At 41.0% G+C, this 20,350-nt stretch overlaps 1 protein-coding gene across 1 annotated transcript in view; it reads right to left on the bottom strand.

Moving 5' to 3' along the window:
* Window positions 1-20,350, bottom strand: part of plxdc2b (plexin domain containing 2b) — an 83,383-nt gene that overhangs the window by 21,784 nt on the left and 41,249 nt on the right. Inside the window, exons 3-5 of the mRNA XM_058638256.1 lie at window positions 13,506-13,652; window positions 10,658-10,727; window positions 3,849-3,971 (exon numbers count right to left, since the gene is read on the bottom strand). Coding sequence (XP_058494239.1) covers window positions 3,849-3,971; window positions 10,658-10,727; window positions 13,506-13,652 — 340 coding nt within the window. The remainder of the gene's footprint in view (window positions 1-3,848; window positions 3,972-10,657; window positions 10,728-13,505; window positions 13,653-20,350) is intronic.

Here is a 20,350-nt window from a genome sequence, read left to right as displayed (position 1 = left end):
CAACATTCAACCACTAAAACTAATCCTTCTGTCCAGGAAGTTTGACATATCAATCAAGAAATAATGTGCTTTACTACTTTTTTTGTCAAACATTAAATGTGAAAATTCATGATTAATAATAATACATATATTTTAACAATTAGCATTTTGGTTAAAGAGCTTTTACATACTGGTGTATTAACCATTACAGAAACATAATTAACACTGAGCAAATACACTTTGAGAAACAACACAACAGCCTCAGACATATGGAATGTTTGCGTCTCTTTTTACTACCTTTTCCTTTTCATTCTGTACATAAAGAATTTGAAAACCAAAATTTTTATCGTAACATTTTGGTCATTTGACCGAGGCTGACTGAACACTATATGAATAATGGACATAGTTTCCAGGTTAAACTGCTGCAGAAACCTTATCTCTAAATATATATATGAGTGGAAAACTCCACTGGTTGCAAGGTCAGTTTAGTCCGTAGCAAAATGATCCTGTATCTCACTTGATTTATAACATCAGTATACATTTTTGGATGATCTCAGTCGTTCAAGACGGGGTTATGTCCATTTTGTATAAATATGTCAAATAAACGATAAAGAAGGGTTTTAGTTTAGGGTTTGATTGACATGGATCTGCTGCCCCTGTCGCTCCTCACTTCTTCCCCAGCTCCACCCCCTGCTTTCAAAGATGGCGCCATGCATACTGCAAAACTCAAGGCTTACAAATGGCAGAACAGGAAGCTATGGATGATTTCACCACGGGTCTACCGATCCTCCTCATCCTTCCTTCCTTCTTGTTCCTTATTCCATTCTTCCGCATCTGAATAAAATGTAAGTGAACGGAGTTTCGAAGATGCATCTCCTTATCAGCCGAGTATTTAAAAGAGAATCGATAATGGAATGAACTTAGTCGAACACAATTTGTGGCCAAAATGCTGCTCGATTGCTCCACGTCTCGCGATCTTCAGGTGTTACTTTTAAATTTAGGGGATGTACTCAATTAGTTCCAGACTCCTGCAGCCTGCAGCTCTGCCCTCCAGACGGGCAGGGCCCCCATATTACTTTTAACATTACTTTGATTTAGTGTACAGAACCTATCAACGTGAAAGTCGACCCCCATCACCCCCCCCCCCCCCCCGCTTCAGAGTTGGACATACGGCAGCGCGCCAGGGCAATAAAGGTTTGTTAACACAACTAATCAATTTTTCCATCACATGGCCAGACCTCTGCCATCCAGAGTAAAGACGGGGATTTAGTTTGCTGCTGCCAATTTGCAGAGAACGGATGTCTGCCGTCATAAAAGGCCTGTGGTACTGGTTTCATACGGTAAAACAAGAGGTTTGACAATATATGGATATGCAGTATATGGAAGAGTTGCGGAGTAATGCGGCAAAGATTAGGGAATTTAGGAGAAAGGAGAAAGTGACAATCCAAGAGAGGATAGAGCACTAAAGTCAGGTTTCCTGACTAAAAATACAGAGTGGTCGAGGAGGCGTGGAGGGAGCACGGGCACTTCCACTTCCACTTCCGAGCTGAACACGGCATATTAACTCAAAATGAAACAAAACAAATCCTGCCCCGTTACGACGGCTCATCCCCAGAGTGCTGAATTTTAATTTGCATCGTATTCATTTTATGACTTCAGTCTGCGCTAAGAGTTATAAACATTCTTTCTACTTCTTTTTTCGAATTAATTTGCGGATTTTTGATGATTCCTGAATGAATGAAATAAAACCCTGTAGGTTTATTTCTGATGCAACAAGAGACATTTTCAGAGATATGTGAAGTGGAGGAAAGCAAAGAGGTTATATAATTTGAATAAAGCCCTTGATGTGCTAACATTTCAAGGGTGTATCCAGATAAAATCCACTTAAATTTACATTTTTGGACAGATTTGCTCACTTCCTTTGTTGCATGAAACTGTTTATACCACTTATTTTCCTACTGTGACATATTAAAACATAGTTTTCAACACAAACATCAGTATTGTAACACAGTGTAGAGAGAGAGAGACGACGTTTAAACCAAAGTAGCTGATGCTCGTGCTTCAAATGCAACCAGAGATAAAACACACAGTGAATAATGGATTAATAAATGTCTGAGTCTCTATAAAGTTAACTGCAGAGTTATGTAGTTTGTGTCAAACATATTTTACGGCCTGTAAGTGGTATTTATACCCCCGCGCTGTCACGACAACAACAGTCACATTCACAGCTCGTCAGGTGTTGAAACACTTTCACGACTCCCATCAAACTTCAGTGCAGTTTTAGGATCGCTCTATTCCAGGGCAAATCGCGTCATCTTAAATTTAGCAGACTTTAATTAACGAGAAACGAACGAGCTTCGCGCCGTCACTGTGAAGTTTCACATGTCTCCCGCCGTCTTGTTTGTGTAGTGCTGCCGCCTCATCAGACGCGGGAAGAAGGAGTGACTCTCCTTTAACAGAACAAACCGTGCAGCTCTTATTTTGTATTGGCAGGACATTAACTGACGAACAGTGTGTTGAGGAGCAGGCTGAGCCCGAGAATCGATCGGCTGCCAGTTTGGGTAAAGTCTGATGAGCTGCACAGCAGAGGGTTCACACAGTTGTGTCTGTCACTTGGAGGGATTTAGACGGGCCAGCACTAACTTGATGGATAACAACCGTCGCAGCAGCAAACAAAAAAAGCAGCAATTTAAGTTGAAATAAGGAACTTGAGTTTAGAATTCTCAGATAATTATTATGTGAAAAAGTTTGAACAATAAAACAACTGTGGATCAGTATATATATGTCGCTTCTCTCCCTCTCTGTCTCTCTCTCTGGTAAAGTTCCTCGTCTGTGCACTCGGGTTCACAAAGATAACCCGATGGATTTTCTCTACACGGTTCATCATCAGTTTCTTAGTCGGACATGTTTGAATTTAATTTCCCTCACTCTCTCGGACTAAAATAGCTGAAACACCGCGACTCATGACTTGTGCGGCTGCGCAACAGTTGCGACACACTGATCTACAGCGGGGTTATTGTTCAAACCTGTTAACATAACATATACATGCCCCGAAACGGGGCGAGATCTCTGAACCGGAGCCTTGTTAAATAACAGCTTTGTATCCACTCTATTCCCGTCATACAACCTAATGTTCAAAAACCCAAACTATCCCTTTAATATACGTAAGCAACAATCGCTATGTCGTACGATGACGTCACACAACCAAGGTAACACCTCCGACACGCCCCCTGGCAGGAAACAACGCAGTTTATCCAATACTCAACTCAAATTTATATATAGAGCACATTTAAGAAACAACCGAGGTTAACACCGAAGTGCTGCACAGAATGACGTCAGATAACAAAGTCAAATCAGTAAAAATAGAAAGTAGAAAAATAGAAAGTCAAAACACATACGAAGCAACAACAATGGGAGTCCGACTCAACCTGCGTTAAACGCCATGGAGTAATAATAGGTTTTTAAAGATGATTTAAAATGCACAAGAGTCTGGGTGCATCTCATGTGCCAGGGCAGGGCATTCCATAGACGTACTGTATATAGAAGACAACACAGAAATCAGGTAAGCTCATCTCAGTTTTCATCATACAAGATTGTAGATACTGTAGCTATTGTGCCAAAATACTAATACTATTGTGTACAGTATTAAAAACTTGTAAATACTACTTTGTTACTATGTTACTAACTGACTCCAGACGTGAAAGAAAGGCTTTTTTTAAGAAGTTGCTGTGGTGTAGCTCGACAGCCAGTTCTCTGTATTATTCAGTTTTGCTTCAGTTTTCTGTGGAGTTGAATTTTGACTTCCTGCTTGAACAGAAACAAAACGGCTGTCTGAATCCCAAAAGTGTCAGTGTGTCTTTTTTCTTTACCGTTGTCAAAGTAGATGACGGTGGAGTTTCTGGAGACGCTCGGGTCAAAGTTGGCCATGAGGGGGGCGATGTACTGCGTCGCCGTTAGCATCCGATGGACCACATCGCCCGTGTAGATGAAACCTGCAACAGAAGAAAAAGAAAATGATGCTCTGCTCTCTTTAATAGACGCTCTTGAACACCAGTACATGATTTGTGATGCATCACTTTTAGCGCTGCACACGTACGATGAGATGGATTTAGATATAAAAGCAAACATCCATATTTCTTTTACTGTTTTAATAGCTTTCCTCCCTCAATCTGATACAGTAGTCCTCCAGTCCGGCAAGGTTTAAAACTCATTAACCAACAAGGTTCACTTTTTTCTTCCTCTGAATCTGTAGGCAACAGGGATTAATTAGGATTATTATCTTCTATCAGAATCTGGAAGGTTTTAAATTACCTGATACTGACTTGAGCAGTTCAAAAATATAGGATATAATAAAGGAGTGATTTTTTTCTCTTTCTCATCTACTTGTGCACTCCTTTCCCTCATAAGTTTGTTTTTCCCCTCATCATCTTCAATCATGGATGTTAACAAGAAGCAATGACAATAAAAGCAGATTATGTTAACGCTTACAATGTATTCATCCCCTTCAACGAGGCACCAATGTACAGTATTCCTCCTCGGAGATGGACGTGCTCAGTAATCACAAACTAGAGCTGCATCATTAAGCACCCTGTTGAAGTGGCTATTAATGAAAGGAGGGGTGGGGGGTAAACGCCCACTATTCATCACCAGGCAACAGTGTCTGCATCAAGAATCTGTGCTGATGAGTTTTGCAGCTGCTCAAAGATAAACTTAGAATCATGTTTTACTCCAAACACATGCAAGGGGATGTCGGGTGTTTGATGTATGACTTTATGGAATTAGATTTGTGTCACTATTTTCAAACAACACATTTTAAAATATGGATTTAATCATTCAAAAATATTGTATTGTACCAAAATAAAGTTGGAAGCACACTGAGGAAGCTGCCTGCTGATTGGCTACTGAGTTTTGGAGCGACAACTCAATGGACCTCATTCCCCAAGTTTTCCCCGTTAACATCCGACTAATGTTAGAGACTTATAATTATAAGTTCCAGACGGACAATGACTTTTTATAGTCCTATTGTTAATATCTTTCTATATTGTACTTGGAGATGCATGTTTATTATTTATTATCTTTACTGTCTTTGCGGCTGTGACAAGGTAAACTAATAATCTTATCTTAAAGGGCACCAATTTAGTTTAAATTAGGGTTAAGACTTTAGAGTTAATGATCAAGAGTTGAAGCCGTGGGGTAAAAGATAAACATCAATCCTCCTACAGCAACTATCTGAAAGATTAAATAACACATTCTATGCCACAGATTGTTGCTTTTACACCTCATGATTATTCTAACATGAAATCTAGTGATTTTTTAGAGTTTTTTGGGGGGATTTAGATGAGTTTTCAGTGTAATTACATTACATTTAGATCGAGTAAGATGAGCTGTGCTTCTTATTTTCACCCTTTTTCACAAGTTTTCGCAAACTGGCTGCTGTCTCCAGCTTCATATTTATCTCCCCATACATGTTTCCAGGTAAAAATGTAAAACTATCCTTTTTAAATCACCATTCAAGTCCAAGACCATTCCTTCACCACGTACTGAATTTCACAATAAAATCATCAAAGTAAGAAATCATTCTTGTGAAAAAAAAAGCTGCTGAGAAAGAAAAGATGATTTTTGGAAAAAGTCTCATTGAGGCCAGGTTTATAAATCCCCCTATTTCATGTCACTGTTGCAGTATGTCTTTTCATACAGTGAGCAGGCTATAAAAACACATAAATCATTTTGGAAACTAGGCAGAGCATACCATGAAGAGAATCAATCTTCTCTCAAAGACCTCCTCGCTCAGAAATACCTCTATATAGAGCTCTGTCAGTACAAACACACACAGTCTGGTTTCCATGATTTCAGAGGACATTACATTGACTTATATTCATTTCCTGTAGACTTACTCCAACCTTAACCATAACTACTACTGGCCTAACACTTTATTTTTATTATTATTGTTCAAATTTAATAATTGTTGATGTTGTAGGGACTTGCTTTTGGTCCTCATAAGGAAGACCGGTCCCCATAATGTAAACTGTGTAAACACATTTAGCTCCTCAAAACATGAGTAATGCCTGGACACACACACACACACACACACACACACACACACACACGCACACACACACACACACACAGGAAGAGGACGAGAATCTGTGATTCTAGTTGTGTAAAAATGCTGACGACTGCTCTTCACCTGCGAGAGGAGTGAGTCTAATAAAAGATTCAGTGCTGTGAGGTTCATGTACATGGACTTCTCATGGTTGAAGTTACTTTTTTTTGTTCCTCAACACAAAATGGTTTACGTTTATTCAATTACCCGAGCTGATGCTTTAAAATCTTTATTCAGCACATTCATTTTTTATTTATTTACTTTAAACTAATCTAACACAGCACCCATCTGAGAAAAACATATCTATGTTTAGATATTCAGGTCACTTTCATACAGAAGAGTATAAGGGCCACATTTTGTGGAAGTAAAAAAAAAAAATGTAAAAAAACGCACAAATTCTGATATTAAAGTCAGAATTCTGAAATTAAAGTCGGAATTCTGAAATTAAAGTCGAAATTCTGAAGAAAGTCAGAATTCTGACGTTTATTTCCTTATCTCTCTTTTACACGTGGCCCTAATACTTTACCGTACTTTCAGAGTTGGAAGCACATGAAGAATTCATCAGTCATCGTGTTGTGTCACAGTAGGTGAATGTAAAGAGGACAGAACATAAAGACGGCAGAGTCGTTGAGTCTACTGTGGTGAACGAAGGTGCCATACACACAGTCGTGTGACGCTGTGACAACACTTTCACATCCTTTGTCTGAACACTCCATCTCATATTTCCCAAAACACTCGCCCAAGCACATTCTCTTTTTATCTCTTTGTTTTACCCACATTCGTTTTCCTCTTTTCATTTTCAAACCCGAAAAAGCTTAGAAATCCCACAACCACAAAACACACACACACACATTTGTCTGGACATGCTCACAATGGACTGTGTCAATGGCCTTTTTTTTTAAATGTCTGCTGCTGCCTCTGCTTTCCACCAGCAAATCTCCTGAACACACAATACGACACATTTGACAGTCTGAGGAAAATTAGACAACCTCTCAATACGCTAAAGAGGAAAGAGCCGTGGGGGCTTCTCATCCGAGAGGCTATTCATGCAGCATGGCGCTCAGTCCAGAGGTAATCCATTCACGGAGAGGAGGAAGGACAGGGAAGTAGAGCAATGTTTAGATTTGCTGCTTTACAACAGTGCTGGTCCGTGCATGTCCAAAAAAAACCGGCGTGGGCATTAATAGTCCTGCGAGACTAAAGCTTCACGTGATTGGACACCGTGTTTGGACAAAGTCTTTGGTCCTTCAAAGACTTTGAGCTGTGTTTAATTTACAGGATATTTTCTGTTTCTGTGTCACTGCTGCAAGTAACAACTCAAAGCTTCACAGTTGGTGGTTGTTGGGCAAAATATAATAATAAATGTATCTGAATAAATAAATGTTCTCCCCATCACATCTACGTCTCACAGGAACAGGACCTTGAATTGGGACCCAATGGCAACGTCTGTACTTAACTCTATTTGTAATTTTAAAAAAAGTTTTCAGTTAAACCAAAATAAAGAGTCTGGATGTCTGAGTCTTAATAATAATAATAAAAAAATCATATTTTATTTCTTTCACCCTGTGACTAAATCAGATTCTCCTTGAGACATTTTTTTTATATTTGATCTTCTTTGCATAATGTTTTAGTCAATCATATGTCATTTTACTGCCGTTAGATTCCTTTGTTCATTTTATTATTTTGATTTATTTTTATTCCTGCTGTGTTTGGACACTCATTGGTATTTTCAGACTCCTCACTTCAGTTTCTGTGACCATGCTTTGTATGAAAGGTGCCTGCATTTAAAGAGTAAGCAGCTTATTATAACTGCGTCACACTCGGGTCAAAGCAAACAAAGAATCTTGTCAGGTATTTAGGGTTTAACTGCAGCAACAAAAGCTGGGCATACATGGGCACCAATCAGATTTTGCATTCATCTGTATTTCAAACGCATCGTCACAACTCTGTCCCCCAAAAGTTATTTTAATGCACTACAAATTCCGCACTTTGTTGTGGAGCGGTGGTCAGTTTAACGGGGCAGCAGTTCGAACTCTAACGTGCGTCTGTGCTTTGGTTCATGCAAGAAAAACATTGGTTTCAAACAGACTGTGGGTTTAGTTACTTTTTTATAGCGAGAACAAAAGTCTCATCTTTATTGCACCGCTGACTTTTAAACATTTAACCAAGGACAGATCTGCCTCCACCTAATAAAGTCCAGTGAGTATTTTTGTCACGTAATAATTTTCTTCCAAAAACACATGTACTGTTAAATAATTAGTGGAGAAACCGAACACTTGAAAGCGTCACTCTTGTTAAATCGTGTTTAGAGGCTTAAAGAGGTGAAACTGTCCAATATTTCACCTTAAAATAGCAAAGATTGTGGAACGAAAACAGAGACTTTTCAAAGCAGACATCACTGCCTCGTGATTTATGTCCCAGCCCTTTAAGAAGTTCCTGATCCCCGGGCTGTAACCTATAGAATAAACCACAAGACGACCACAAGATGTCCTATGATGTTCTCCTTTACTGTTCTGTGTCAAACACATTGTCTTCAATATGCCCAAAAATGAGCTTATAACTAATAACTAATGATTTGATAAACATATTCAGGTGTTTTGTGATAATGTTTACACTGTGGGTGTGAAGTGTGACAGCAGGCTGTGGAAACAGCGTTCCACAGCTGGAGAGACGTCCGCACAGCTGCTGCACAGTGGTCAGATCACACATCGTCTCTCTCTCTCCGTCTCTTATGACCACAAACAACCAGTGAGTCGTGTTGACAGTCGCTGTTAACCCAGGAAATTTCACTCACTTTCTTGACATTATCCATTTATTCTCAGGAACATTTTAACGTAGTTGTCGTCTTTATTTATTGTTAGAGGCTTCTATTGCAGCTGAAGTTGAACTTTTGTGGGTAATGTTAAATAAAACAGCGACTGAAGGACTGACTGTTATGTTATACTATATCATAAGAGTATAATTGTTGTTTTAATGTATCTCACAGTTAGACAGACTTTGCGTCACGTTGTAAACCGCTCACTGCCCACATTTAAGTCCATAAAGAAAATGTAGAAATTCATAGGTTGACCTTTACATTCTGCATTTCTGCATTAAAATCTCTATTTCATCAATACATTTTGCCAGAATTGGGCAATAAAAATGTGTCGTCTTCAAAAAGCAAATGAGAAAGCGTTTCTACTTGAGTCTAATACACATGAAAACATAAGTCATTTTCAGAAATCTATCAAATTGACTTCCTACAACGAAGATTTGCAGATTTACACTATGTGAAAACAATGAATATAGAATATATATATTTGACCAGGCTGCATGCCAAAGATTGCTTAAGCATGCTTAAGATACACAAATGAATGGCTCTAACGCCACATGTCACACTCACACAGTCAAAACAGACTTGACGACAGCAACTTAAGAGGAGAAAGTGACGGTAACGTGGAGACGAGAGGAGGAGGACGAGCGACTCAGATGATCTATATTGTGCGATGGCGTATCCAAGACAAACCCCTAGAGGCCTGTGAGAAGCAGATAGCTGCTTCCTCCTCCTCAGTCTCGCGCCTCCATCTCAGTCTGAAGGAATGCAAATGTTGTGTTATCTCTCCTGCGCTGGCAGCATCTGCGTCCATCCATTCCTCGCCACCACCGTCCAGAACGATTCTAGGGCCAACTCCACTCAACGTTTGCCAGCGCTCGCTGACCAAGTAGGAAAATGAGACGGCGATGATAATAACTACAGGAGACTCTTTATTATTATTATCATTATTCCAGTGGCACTTAAACACAGCACAGAGCTTGGGGGGCGGGGGGGGGGGCAAGCTTTAGTCTTTGATGTGATAATAGCTGGTTGGGGGTGTTGTGGTTTTGCCATCAAGACTCAAGTGGAAAATTGTTCTGCACACGCTGGCAGACACGTCTGTCGAGTCACGTGTGGAACCCACACATACTGATCCCCCCCTCCACCTCCTTATCCGTATCTATCAGCACTTGGCAGTTTCCATTTCACAGCCGTTGCTCTGGTTTCTCTTCCAGTTACATGTCAAAGCTGCGGATTTTCTAGGAGTGGTTTGTTTGTTTTTTTTTTATCCACAACTCTAGCAGACTACCCCCGTGGAGGTGAGAGCGGTAAGCGATCTCGTATCGGGCTGAATGGTTGGCTGGCAGAGAGTCGCTGGTGGTTTTCTAGTGTGGTTTGTGCCAGACGAACGTTTCTCAACCCTGCGTATTCTGATTCAGTTTCCCAGGATCAACATGTGGAGAAACAAACCATTGTTTGGGTCCCTGTTCGGGGGGAATCTCTTTGTACAGTGGCCACATCACACTGACAGGTACACCACATACTGCACACACACACACACACACACACACACACACACTCACTGTTCGTCTCCTCCGTTTCATAAATGCCTCAGTACTCCAGACTCATTTCATAAATCTCACCACATTCTCCACCAAAACCCTGCAGCAATAAAAACAGCCTGTGCACGGTCTAATATGCCAGGGCACATACGGCGTATCCAATAATAACACTAATAACTACTATTCAGCGAGCCGAGTCAAAGAGCTGTGTTCACTTACCACCAGTTGCCACGGTGATTTCGCGCAGGAAATGTCCATAAAACGGGAAATCGAAGGACAGATTAACTCTCTGCGAGGGGGGGAAAAGACAGACAGATGACCTCAGTTAGAAAGACAGGAGGATCACGGATGAGACTGTTATCACTGTCAAAAAACAACAACGGCATGATTTAAGAAAGAAAACACAAGTATCAGTGTGATGTACTTCAGAGGGGAATCACTGGTCATTCGGCTCAGAAAAAAACAACTTTAGTTTTTATAATGAAGTTGGAAATTCACTTTGCAGCCGGCGGTCATTAACCCTTTAACACCGAGCGTATCACAGACGACGACGACACGTATGCTGAAGCGCACTTTGCATTACCGTAATTACCCAACAGTTTGTGCTATCGGAAAAAATTCCAGCGGTTTCTGAACGCTCAGAAGTTGCAGGGTAAATTCACCCGCGCTGCTGCAGGAAGCCGGCAAATCAGCGTCTTTGTCGCCAGAGAGGAAAGAGTTGGAAAGAAACGCCTGTGCATAGTTTCCATTTTTGACATGTTCTGGTGTCCATGTATAACTAGAATGTTTTTTTTTCTTCATTTTAAATTGTTAATACACTATTTGCAGTAAACTGTAAACAACTGCCTGATACTGAAAGTTACAAAAGCAACTTACTCACAGGACATTTTCTGGCCCTTTTATGGTTAAAATAAGCAAAAATCTACCAGACTGCCATTTTGAGGCTCAGATGTTAAAGGGTTAAAGATGCAGAACACTGGAATATGTGTGGAAAATAATACTCAACACGTCAGTTTGAAAATAAATCCAATAAATACCGGCGTCAGATATTTAAACTACGTCAGATTTTTATTACCTCCTAAAACGAGAGGACAGAAAAATGATATTGTCAACTAAAAAGTCAGGAGTTATGCATTTCTCCTACAGTTAAGACAAGATAGTTTAGGTACTTGATAGATTAGTCACCCTAAACCTTTCACTTCTATTTTGACAAATAAATTGCCCCCTTAATAAAATAGAAGGTTTGTAAACTATAATACGATGGTTTAAAAAACCCGGTGTGCAAGCGTGTTCATGCACATTACCACAAAACAGCATCTTATGTGTTCAGGATTTTGAATTTGCTCCGGTAACATTGTACCACTGTCAGAAAATGTTATGGAGATAGACAGTCCACAGTAAACACTGGGGTTTGTATACGTTATCCTAGATTATACCACGGGGAGTAATCCTGCGGGAGACCACAGTGAATCTCCCCCCGGCTGCCGAGCCAATCCAGAGCTCCACTTTTGTGCGATCCTGTGATGAAGTTGACCTCCGCGGCTGTGTTTTTCTTTTATGACCTCGCCGGCCAATCTCTTTCAGTGTCGGGGCCAAAGCTCGGGTGTGTAGCAGTGCCAGGACGGAGCACGGAGGCTTAATCCTGTTCCAGCATCCAGAGGTTTATGTAGTTTCTCAGGACTTAAACTGCCATGATAATAAACTATTTGTTTAAAGTGTTATTCCGCTGACACGGTGGACGAGTTTCAGCACAGATGGTTTTCACTTCTTCTTGCGCTACAATCCAGGCAAGATTTCCATATCTCCCCTTTGACTCGGAATTGGCAAATTCACTGATACAACTTTCCCACATGTCAAAAAAAAACTGTTTATACCAGTTTAAACACTTTAGGACCAATGGGAATGTGTCTAATCTGCATTCACTGAGCATGACTCAGATTTTATTTCATCTTGCTTCAGTTTGAGCGAGGAACTGGCGATACAAAAGAGTAACGATTGTATCTAGGGTTTCCATTTAAATGTATCACAAACTTCAGAGATAAACATATACATTTCCATCAACTTCTGTAAAGCAGATATTTGGGAAGAAGCAGTAGGTGCTTATCCTTATGTTATTTCTTTTTTGTCCTATTAGGCAAAAGACGGAACAGAAAAGTGTGGTCTCTTGCTGAGAATAGCTTGCCTCACATTGCCAGGTTCAGTCCATCATCACATGACTGAAGGTGGAGGAGCAGAATGCACAATGTGGCTCTCTATTCTATCTCCTCGCCAGCTATTGTTCACTGTGGGTGCTTTCCCCTTTTATGCTTGTTCATGTTTGTCTTCACGCTGTGACGTATGCCATAAAGTAGAGTGTTGTCGTTAAAGTGCTGACCTGCTCAGGCTTCGACAGAGGTGACCTTTCACCCTGTTGTAAGTGCACGTACCATCAAAATAATCTCGTATTTGAAGGTTGAAATCTTACATTGTGTCGCTTTAAGTGTCACTTCCACACAAAAAAAATATTTTTTTAGAGTCTGTCGAACAAAAAAAAACATTTTGTCATCCGACGGGAAGATTTGGGGGCAGAGAGTTTCTGCAGCATTCCATCACAATGCTGTTTCATTCTCAGATTATTTAGTGATTCATTATGCAACCATACTGCAAACGCATTAAAGCCTGGCTTTTAGCAGTCAAATGGAACCCCACATAGATGGAGCATTATGGTCTGTCTCCATTTAAAACATATTTAACTGTTAAATAATACATTTTTGTCACAGACACAAAAGAAACTTGGAAAAGCGAGACAGAATCTACCGGCACCGACGATGTTATGTTTTTCATGTCGTAGAACCTGTTCAAATCAGATTGAGGAGGGTAGGGTAGGCATTTTGATATACGTGTGTGCTTACATCTATGAGCAGATAAAAGTCAGTGTGGCTCCAGAGTTAGGGTTCATGAAGCTACACGCTCTTTAAATGAAAAGAAAATATTTGCCAAGACACAGAGTCCACATCAAGGCGCAAGCTTTCAAAACAACGACTAAGCTCTTGAATCCGGCACAGAGTGAAAGGACCGCCCTGCTTACCGCCGCTTGTCTGTGTGTGTTGGACAGAATGCCGTGGATCTTCACTTTCCCCTTGTCCATGTGCTCGATATTCACCCACAGGTCCTTGCTCATCGAGTCTGACGGCCCGTATGTTTTTGATGTGTAGTAGTTGTGGTCTGTGTCCTCCTGTGAAAACACAAACAAGTGTATTCAGTCGCTTGCTTCATGTATACACAGAATAAAGACTATAAACACATATTCACAGCTCAAACTGCTGTGAGCCAAAATCTAACTCGTTACAAACTGTAATTACAATTTAAACTGCTCCAAAGACAATTCTTTAACACTTGGCATGGAAAACCAGTTAAGTAAGTGGAGTATTTCTATAAGAAATTAAAGGCTAAATCAGATTAAATGACAACATATTTCATTTATAATGTGCTGTGTTTACATTTCCCCACATCCTTTCATTCAGCCATTCCCATTACAGCCCAACCAGCAGAGGAAGTGCATGGATTTAAGTCTCCTAATCAAACAATAAAAACCAAGAAGCCAATCAGCTTCTTTCACTGTTAAAACCCAGACTGCAGACTCAGCATGAGTGGACTTTTACGAGCCACGTGGGAGAGACTCGTCTACTTTTATATTTCCTGTACAGAATTGGGGAAAAAAAAAAAAACTGCTTGCGTCTTACGTCCCTCCTCGATTGTCTTCCTCTGCGTCTCTCGCGAGAGACACCTTACAGCTGTGGCTTTTATGTAAAACATTGTTAAAGTGAACGTTCCTCTGGTTAGGCAGCACACGCTGCATCAAGTCAAGGAAGCGAAACATCATGTCTGACTGTGATCTCACTAACAGGGACTCACAGCTCTGTGGATAAACTTTAACAGTGGTATTATTCTGCGTAACAGCGCTCTGGCTGCCAAAAGGCTGCAAGATGAGCATTAATTACAGCAAAAATCCTGTTTGCTTGCACTGAGAGTGAAAATCTAATACATCGACTCACTATTCAGCCAGCGATGGAAAAACAGGGAGCTCATGTTTCAGGCTTAACGGAGCCTCGGAGGGACAGATATCAAAACCCCAAATGTATTTCATGTACGTGGTGTTACTTCTGATTAATTCTGTAGGTTTAAACAAACATTGCCAGAAGCAAATCACGGCTTATAAGTGCAGACAGAACTGTCAGGGCAGCCTGAGTCAGCACATTACTTTCAGAGTATAGAAAAACAAGGGCACTTGTAAAAAAGGTGCAGACACACATGCAAGGACTTGAGGCGGCCTGCTAATCAGAACAAGATGTCTTTTGGTCTTGTGGCGACAAAGTGAGGGAGATACAGGCTCCACAGAGGTGAGAGAGGCCAGCTGGCTGCTTCTCCCCTCATGGGGTTCAGGGGAAGATGGGCAGGGCGCCATCATCCAGCTGGGTGTAGGTGGAGATGAAGCTGTGAGAGCTTTTCAAGAGCACAGCAAACAGAGCGGAGGGAGCGTGACCACAGAAACAGCCTCACACACACACACACACAAAAATAAACAAATAGATGGAGGTTCAGTGGGAGGCTGCTGTGGGAGTGTTTCTTTGAATCATGCACTGCAAAACTTGTGTCAATATGAGGCAGTAAATGGAGTGTGGTACTTGATACCAGTGTGTGAAGACGCAAACATGGTGTGAGATTAGCACGGGCTCAGTTTTTACAGGTGTTGGCAAAGGTGGAGTATGATAAAAAAAATAAAAAAAAAAGCAGATGAGGGGGAGACAGAGAATTTCAAATAAAATAGATCGAAAAAAAAACCTCCGACATTTAAATAAACACATGCATTCTTTCACTTATCCTTTAAAAACGGGTTGTTCTCAAGTCAATCCTGAGCTGACACTGGGTGAGAAGTGGACTAAAGCCCGGACAGGTCGCCAGCCTGTAGCAGGGGAAACATACTGTAAGCCTCTTTCCCACTGAAATTGACAGGTTTATGTGGGATCTGTGATACCGTGTGAACCTGCAAAAACAGGTCATTAACACCATTCCAACTGCCAGTGGTTAGTCAGAGGAAGACAACAAACTCCAAAGAGCCGTGACGAGGTATATTTTACTTCACTTGCACCATGAATCATTCAATCTATCTAGTTGAGGAAATAATACAAGATATTAAGCAGTGCCCAATGCAAGGTCGCAGACAGAAATTAAACACACAAAAAACTAATGAGTGTGTTTCCCTGGGGCGAAGGTGTTCAGTGAATGTCAGTTAAACATTGGTCAAAAACCTGTTTTAAATGGAGTAACACAAAAGACAAACCACCGTTTACACTCATTCATACCTACAATTAAGACACGCCGATAAACCAAAACCCAATCTGCACGTCTTTGGCCTGAGAGCAAACCTGCACAGAAACGGGGAAAAACATACAAACCCTAACCTGGTCACCTCAGGATTTGAAACAAACAACATTCTTGCTGTCGCACACCAGCAAACGCCTCCATGACGCTCATCGAAAAATAACATTCCAATTCAAACCGAGAATAACAGCTGTATAGTGTACTGAGCCTGAATTTGCTCACATGCACTCTGGTTTGGCATGGTGCCCACACACAGCTGTTTCCTTGGGTTTTCGTCTGCATTCATGTCATATCTGAGGCACCTTAATTTCCAATTTGCCCACTTGTAAACAGTGTAAAATGTCAACAATTAAGTAATTATGAACCTCAAATAGCTGAGTATACCGTTGAGTAATGCAATTAAATCGACGTTTACGGGATACGGTGTCAGCACTTTTTTATTATCATTATCAACCTAGCTACACTACAGACAACAGCAGCAAAACACAAACAGAATATCAAAAAAAAAACAAAAAAAACAATTAAGAAATGACTCAGTGGGCGACATTGGGAACAAAATAACTCAACGGCATATTTTTCCTCTTATGCACGCTTGCCTTACAGGGTGGAAAACATGAGGGTTATTTCAGAAAAATCAGATGAACTGAACTTCTGGTGCTGTGGCCCATTTTCTTCAAGGTTCGACTTGGTTGTATTGATTGATTACTTAAGCGATTGTTGCAAGTCATTGTTGTCTTTCTATCTTTTGCACCCTTTGAAACCAGTGTGGGCATTTGCCTCGGGCATCAACAAGGCATTTGTGATCAAACAGCTGCTTCTTGGTGGATATTTTCCTTTTTTATTGGATCATTTTCTGTAAATCTTAGATATGGTTGTGCTTGGAAATCCAACAGTTTCTGAATATTCGGTCCAGCATTGTCAACCGAGCCACATTCAGAGTCACTTAAATGACCTCTCTTCCCCATTCTGATGCTCGGTTTGACCTTCAGCAGGTCGTCTTGACCATGTCTACATGCCTAAATGCTCTGAGGTGCTGCCATGTGATTGGCTGATTGGATATTTGCGTTAACCAGTTGAACAGGTGTACCTAATAAAGTGGCTATAAAGTGTTTGAGTCAGTTTAGAGAGCCGTGTTGATCTGTAAACTACATATTCACAATAAAAAGAGGAAAATATGACGAGTTATTAAACATTGCGCTTGATATTAGAGCACCCATCTATCTTTTTATATGAAAATGTTGATATTTGAACCAGGATTTGACCATGCAGTGACCTCTGATGTGCACTGTACGTAATTTAAAATCAAGTAGAAAATAAAATTGCTTTGCAGTCAGCTAATAAAAACATTTCCCCACATTTTAAACTATTTTACTGCATTTTTAACACATACAAAATGTGTCGCTCCCTATCAGACACAGAGCGACTTCAGTGGAATAACATCACATTGACCCTCGCAGACTTTACTGAGGAGGAAATGCCTGAGCTGCACTCAAAATCTCAGAGGAGAGCAAACGAAAGATTGATGGCCACATGATGAAATGAGCGAGAAGCGGCGGAGAAATGTAACCTTGCCAGTCAGCTGCAGAAGGGAACGCTGGCCCATTTGCATCTGTCCTTCATTCATAAACTGATACACTTAAAAAGGACGACGTGGAAGATTAAAGGACGATTATGGATCACATTCTGTCTGGAAAGCACAAAAACAAACACCGGGGTTGGGAAAAACAACCCGGATTAGCTTTCATTTCTGCCCGAGTCATTTACTCCAGCTGCCAGTCACGTCAATATCGCTTTATACCGAGACGTGGATGAGACCAATGAGTCTTAATAGGAGAGAGACTCATCATTTGATTATTCTGGGTGTTTTACTTCAGGGAAAAATAAGATGTGTGTCAACGCTGCAACTGGTGAGTTACAATCTGGGAGTGACTCGCTGATGTTCCGTCAGAAAAGTACACTGAAAAGTCTAATCCTATCAATCTACTATGATTCTGTCCCCTGAGAAAATAATGGTTCATGGATGCAGAGCAGAAGAACCACTTGGGCTTTAAGTAAATGCTCCAGTGTGTTGGGATAAAGCTGACAAGCCTCGATTTTCCAAAGACGCTGCACACACGAGAGAGAGAGAGAGAGAGAAGGGAGAGAGGAGATTACACATTTGAGTGAGACTGTACTGTGTTCGGAAAAAAGCATAAAAAAGGACGGCATCACTCCTGTGTGCAGCATTTCATCAGCTGATAATGTCTGTGATCCATTACTCACTGCTCTGCTCCGCAGCTCGCCAGTTGACGGAATTAGGCGGCGAAACCAACGTGAAATGGGAATACACATCCTGGTCTGAGTGCTGCTAACAGGTACGGAAACTCTAATATGAATCAGAAGTGCAAAACACAAACATAATGGACTTGATCCAAGAAACATACCATACCACCTGCCCTGAATGAATTAGGTTTAAGAAAGAAACATGAACTAGATTTGACCCAAAAGGAAGTCAGAAGACTGCAAAACAGATGTATCGAGAAAATAATATCACCATTCATTATCCAACTTATTTATTTATTCATTTATTTCACATGAAACCAAGTGTAAGAGTATGGTTGTTTTTTCTGGCTGTAGATGTTTTTAGAAAGTAATTATCTTCTGTGGATTGACAAATCCATCAATGAGCTAATTGTTGTGAAATTAGTGCTGCCTATAAAAAGAGCAGTAACGTGTCCTAACATGTTACGAAATAATCTGTTTATGTTTCAAAGGCCAACTTATCAAAGATATTCGAAAAGTTGTGCCGTAACCTCCTGCACTAACAATAACACTATTAAACGAAATGATTTTATAAATAAATAAAAACTTCTAATGGGTGCCGCCCCCCCCGAGCTAAGAGTTCAACAATATTATTACGCCAATGATTTTTTCTAAGTTTGAAAAAACGATAAAAATACGAGTTCTGGTTTATAATTTATGCCTCTAATCTCAGTTAATGCTCAGCTAATACTCCAGCTGTGTCAGGCAGACTTTGTGCATCTGGTTGTGCTTAATAGTGATATTCATCAACGTGGAAGCAAACCAATATTCCCAAGGCCATTGTCCATCTGAACAAACGACAGCACACAAACATGTGAACTGAGAGAAACAACGTTCCTGCTGCGAGACCAAGTTTAGACGGACTGGACTCTGTATCTGAGCTGCAGTAGCAGCCTGAACAACAACAACAACAACGACGACGACATGGAGACAGTGAGCGTCTCTTTCCAAACACTTGACAAAACAGAGCCACAAAAACAAATAAAAGGAAAGAAACTCTGAAGTGCGTTAAGTGTTAAAAGTAGCACTGGGAATTAAATGAAGTGATGAAAATGAGCACGCTGTGCCGCTCGCTCCTCTCCCTCAAGAAACACACAAACAAAGGGTGAATGAAGCGAAGCATGTGACCCCCCCGGAGCCTCCACAGCTGTAAACTCTCAGAAATCTCCACATTTCCAGTAACAACTATCTCCCTTAAACCACACCACTGTCACTTCAGCATCAAAGAAAGTCTTGGACAAACACGGCGGCGGCGGCGGCAGCGGCAGCATGAGGAGGATGGAGCGGCCTCCCGAACACCAGTGTGCTGCGTGTTTTCTCTGGCAGCCTCGCATGTCTGACATTGGTTAGATGATGAAGACACTTGTAAGTGACACCATCAGATGTAGACATAATGCCAAAGGGAACATGAGGAGTTATGTGTGTGACTGGGCTCCACTCGCCGCGTTATGCAATGTGATGCAGGACTTGACAGAGCGCCGTGTACATTTTTATCACCCGAGTAGCTGCCAGGCGCAGTCGACACGCGTGTGTTTGTATGTGTTCGTTTTATTTATACTCCTCATAAAGGAGAAGGCTTGAAATGTCGCCACCCAACAGCTGGAGCGGATCCTCCTCGATGCTTTAAAGTCACAACGCAGCGCCGACTCGCTGTGGTGTGCAGGTGATATCTCACAGTGTGCGCGCGTCGACGTGGGAAATGAGATACGTGGGGTGGAGGACGACAACAAGAAACCCCCAAAGAGCTTTATGACACGACGAGACGCCGTTTATTTTATGACGACCACAAATGTGCTTAGATGCATCTGAGAAGGAAAATACAGAATAGATGTTATGACGTTTAAAGAAGACCTTGCTGCTTGAATGTGACCAGTGCAGTTAATGTAAACTGTGCTGTTTGTGTCACAGGAAATGACAAATACACACACACACACACACAGATGGAATAAAACATGACAAAAACAAAAGGAGATTGCTGGAACGGGCCGCGGATTGTCAGTTAAGTCGACAAGAAAAGTCATTTGGCCGAATAAAATTCAGGGATATCTTCAAAGTGGTCAACATGTGGTCAACCGATCACTCGACTCTGAAACCTGAATTCTTTTGAATGGCCATGAATAGTCTTCAAGAGTTTTCACTGTGAAGGCAATTCAGAGGTAAGAGTTTAAAGAGTAGCCACCAGGGGGCGACTGCTGATTAAATCCATTGGTGTATGAGCCTACTGTACATTCCACCAGATTTTTCAGATTT

The sequence above is a fragment of the Solea solea genome, chromosome 1, assembly GCF_958295425.1.
Source record: "Solea solea chromosome 1, fSolSol10.1, whole genome shotgun sequence".
Classification (NCBI taxonomy): Eukaryota; Metazoa; Chordata; class Actinopteri; order Pleuronectiformes; family Soleidae; genus Solea; species Solea solea.
Note: the sequence above shows the minus strand (reverse complement) of the source record. Positions and strands in the feature narration are given on the sequence as shown.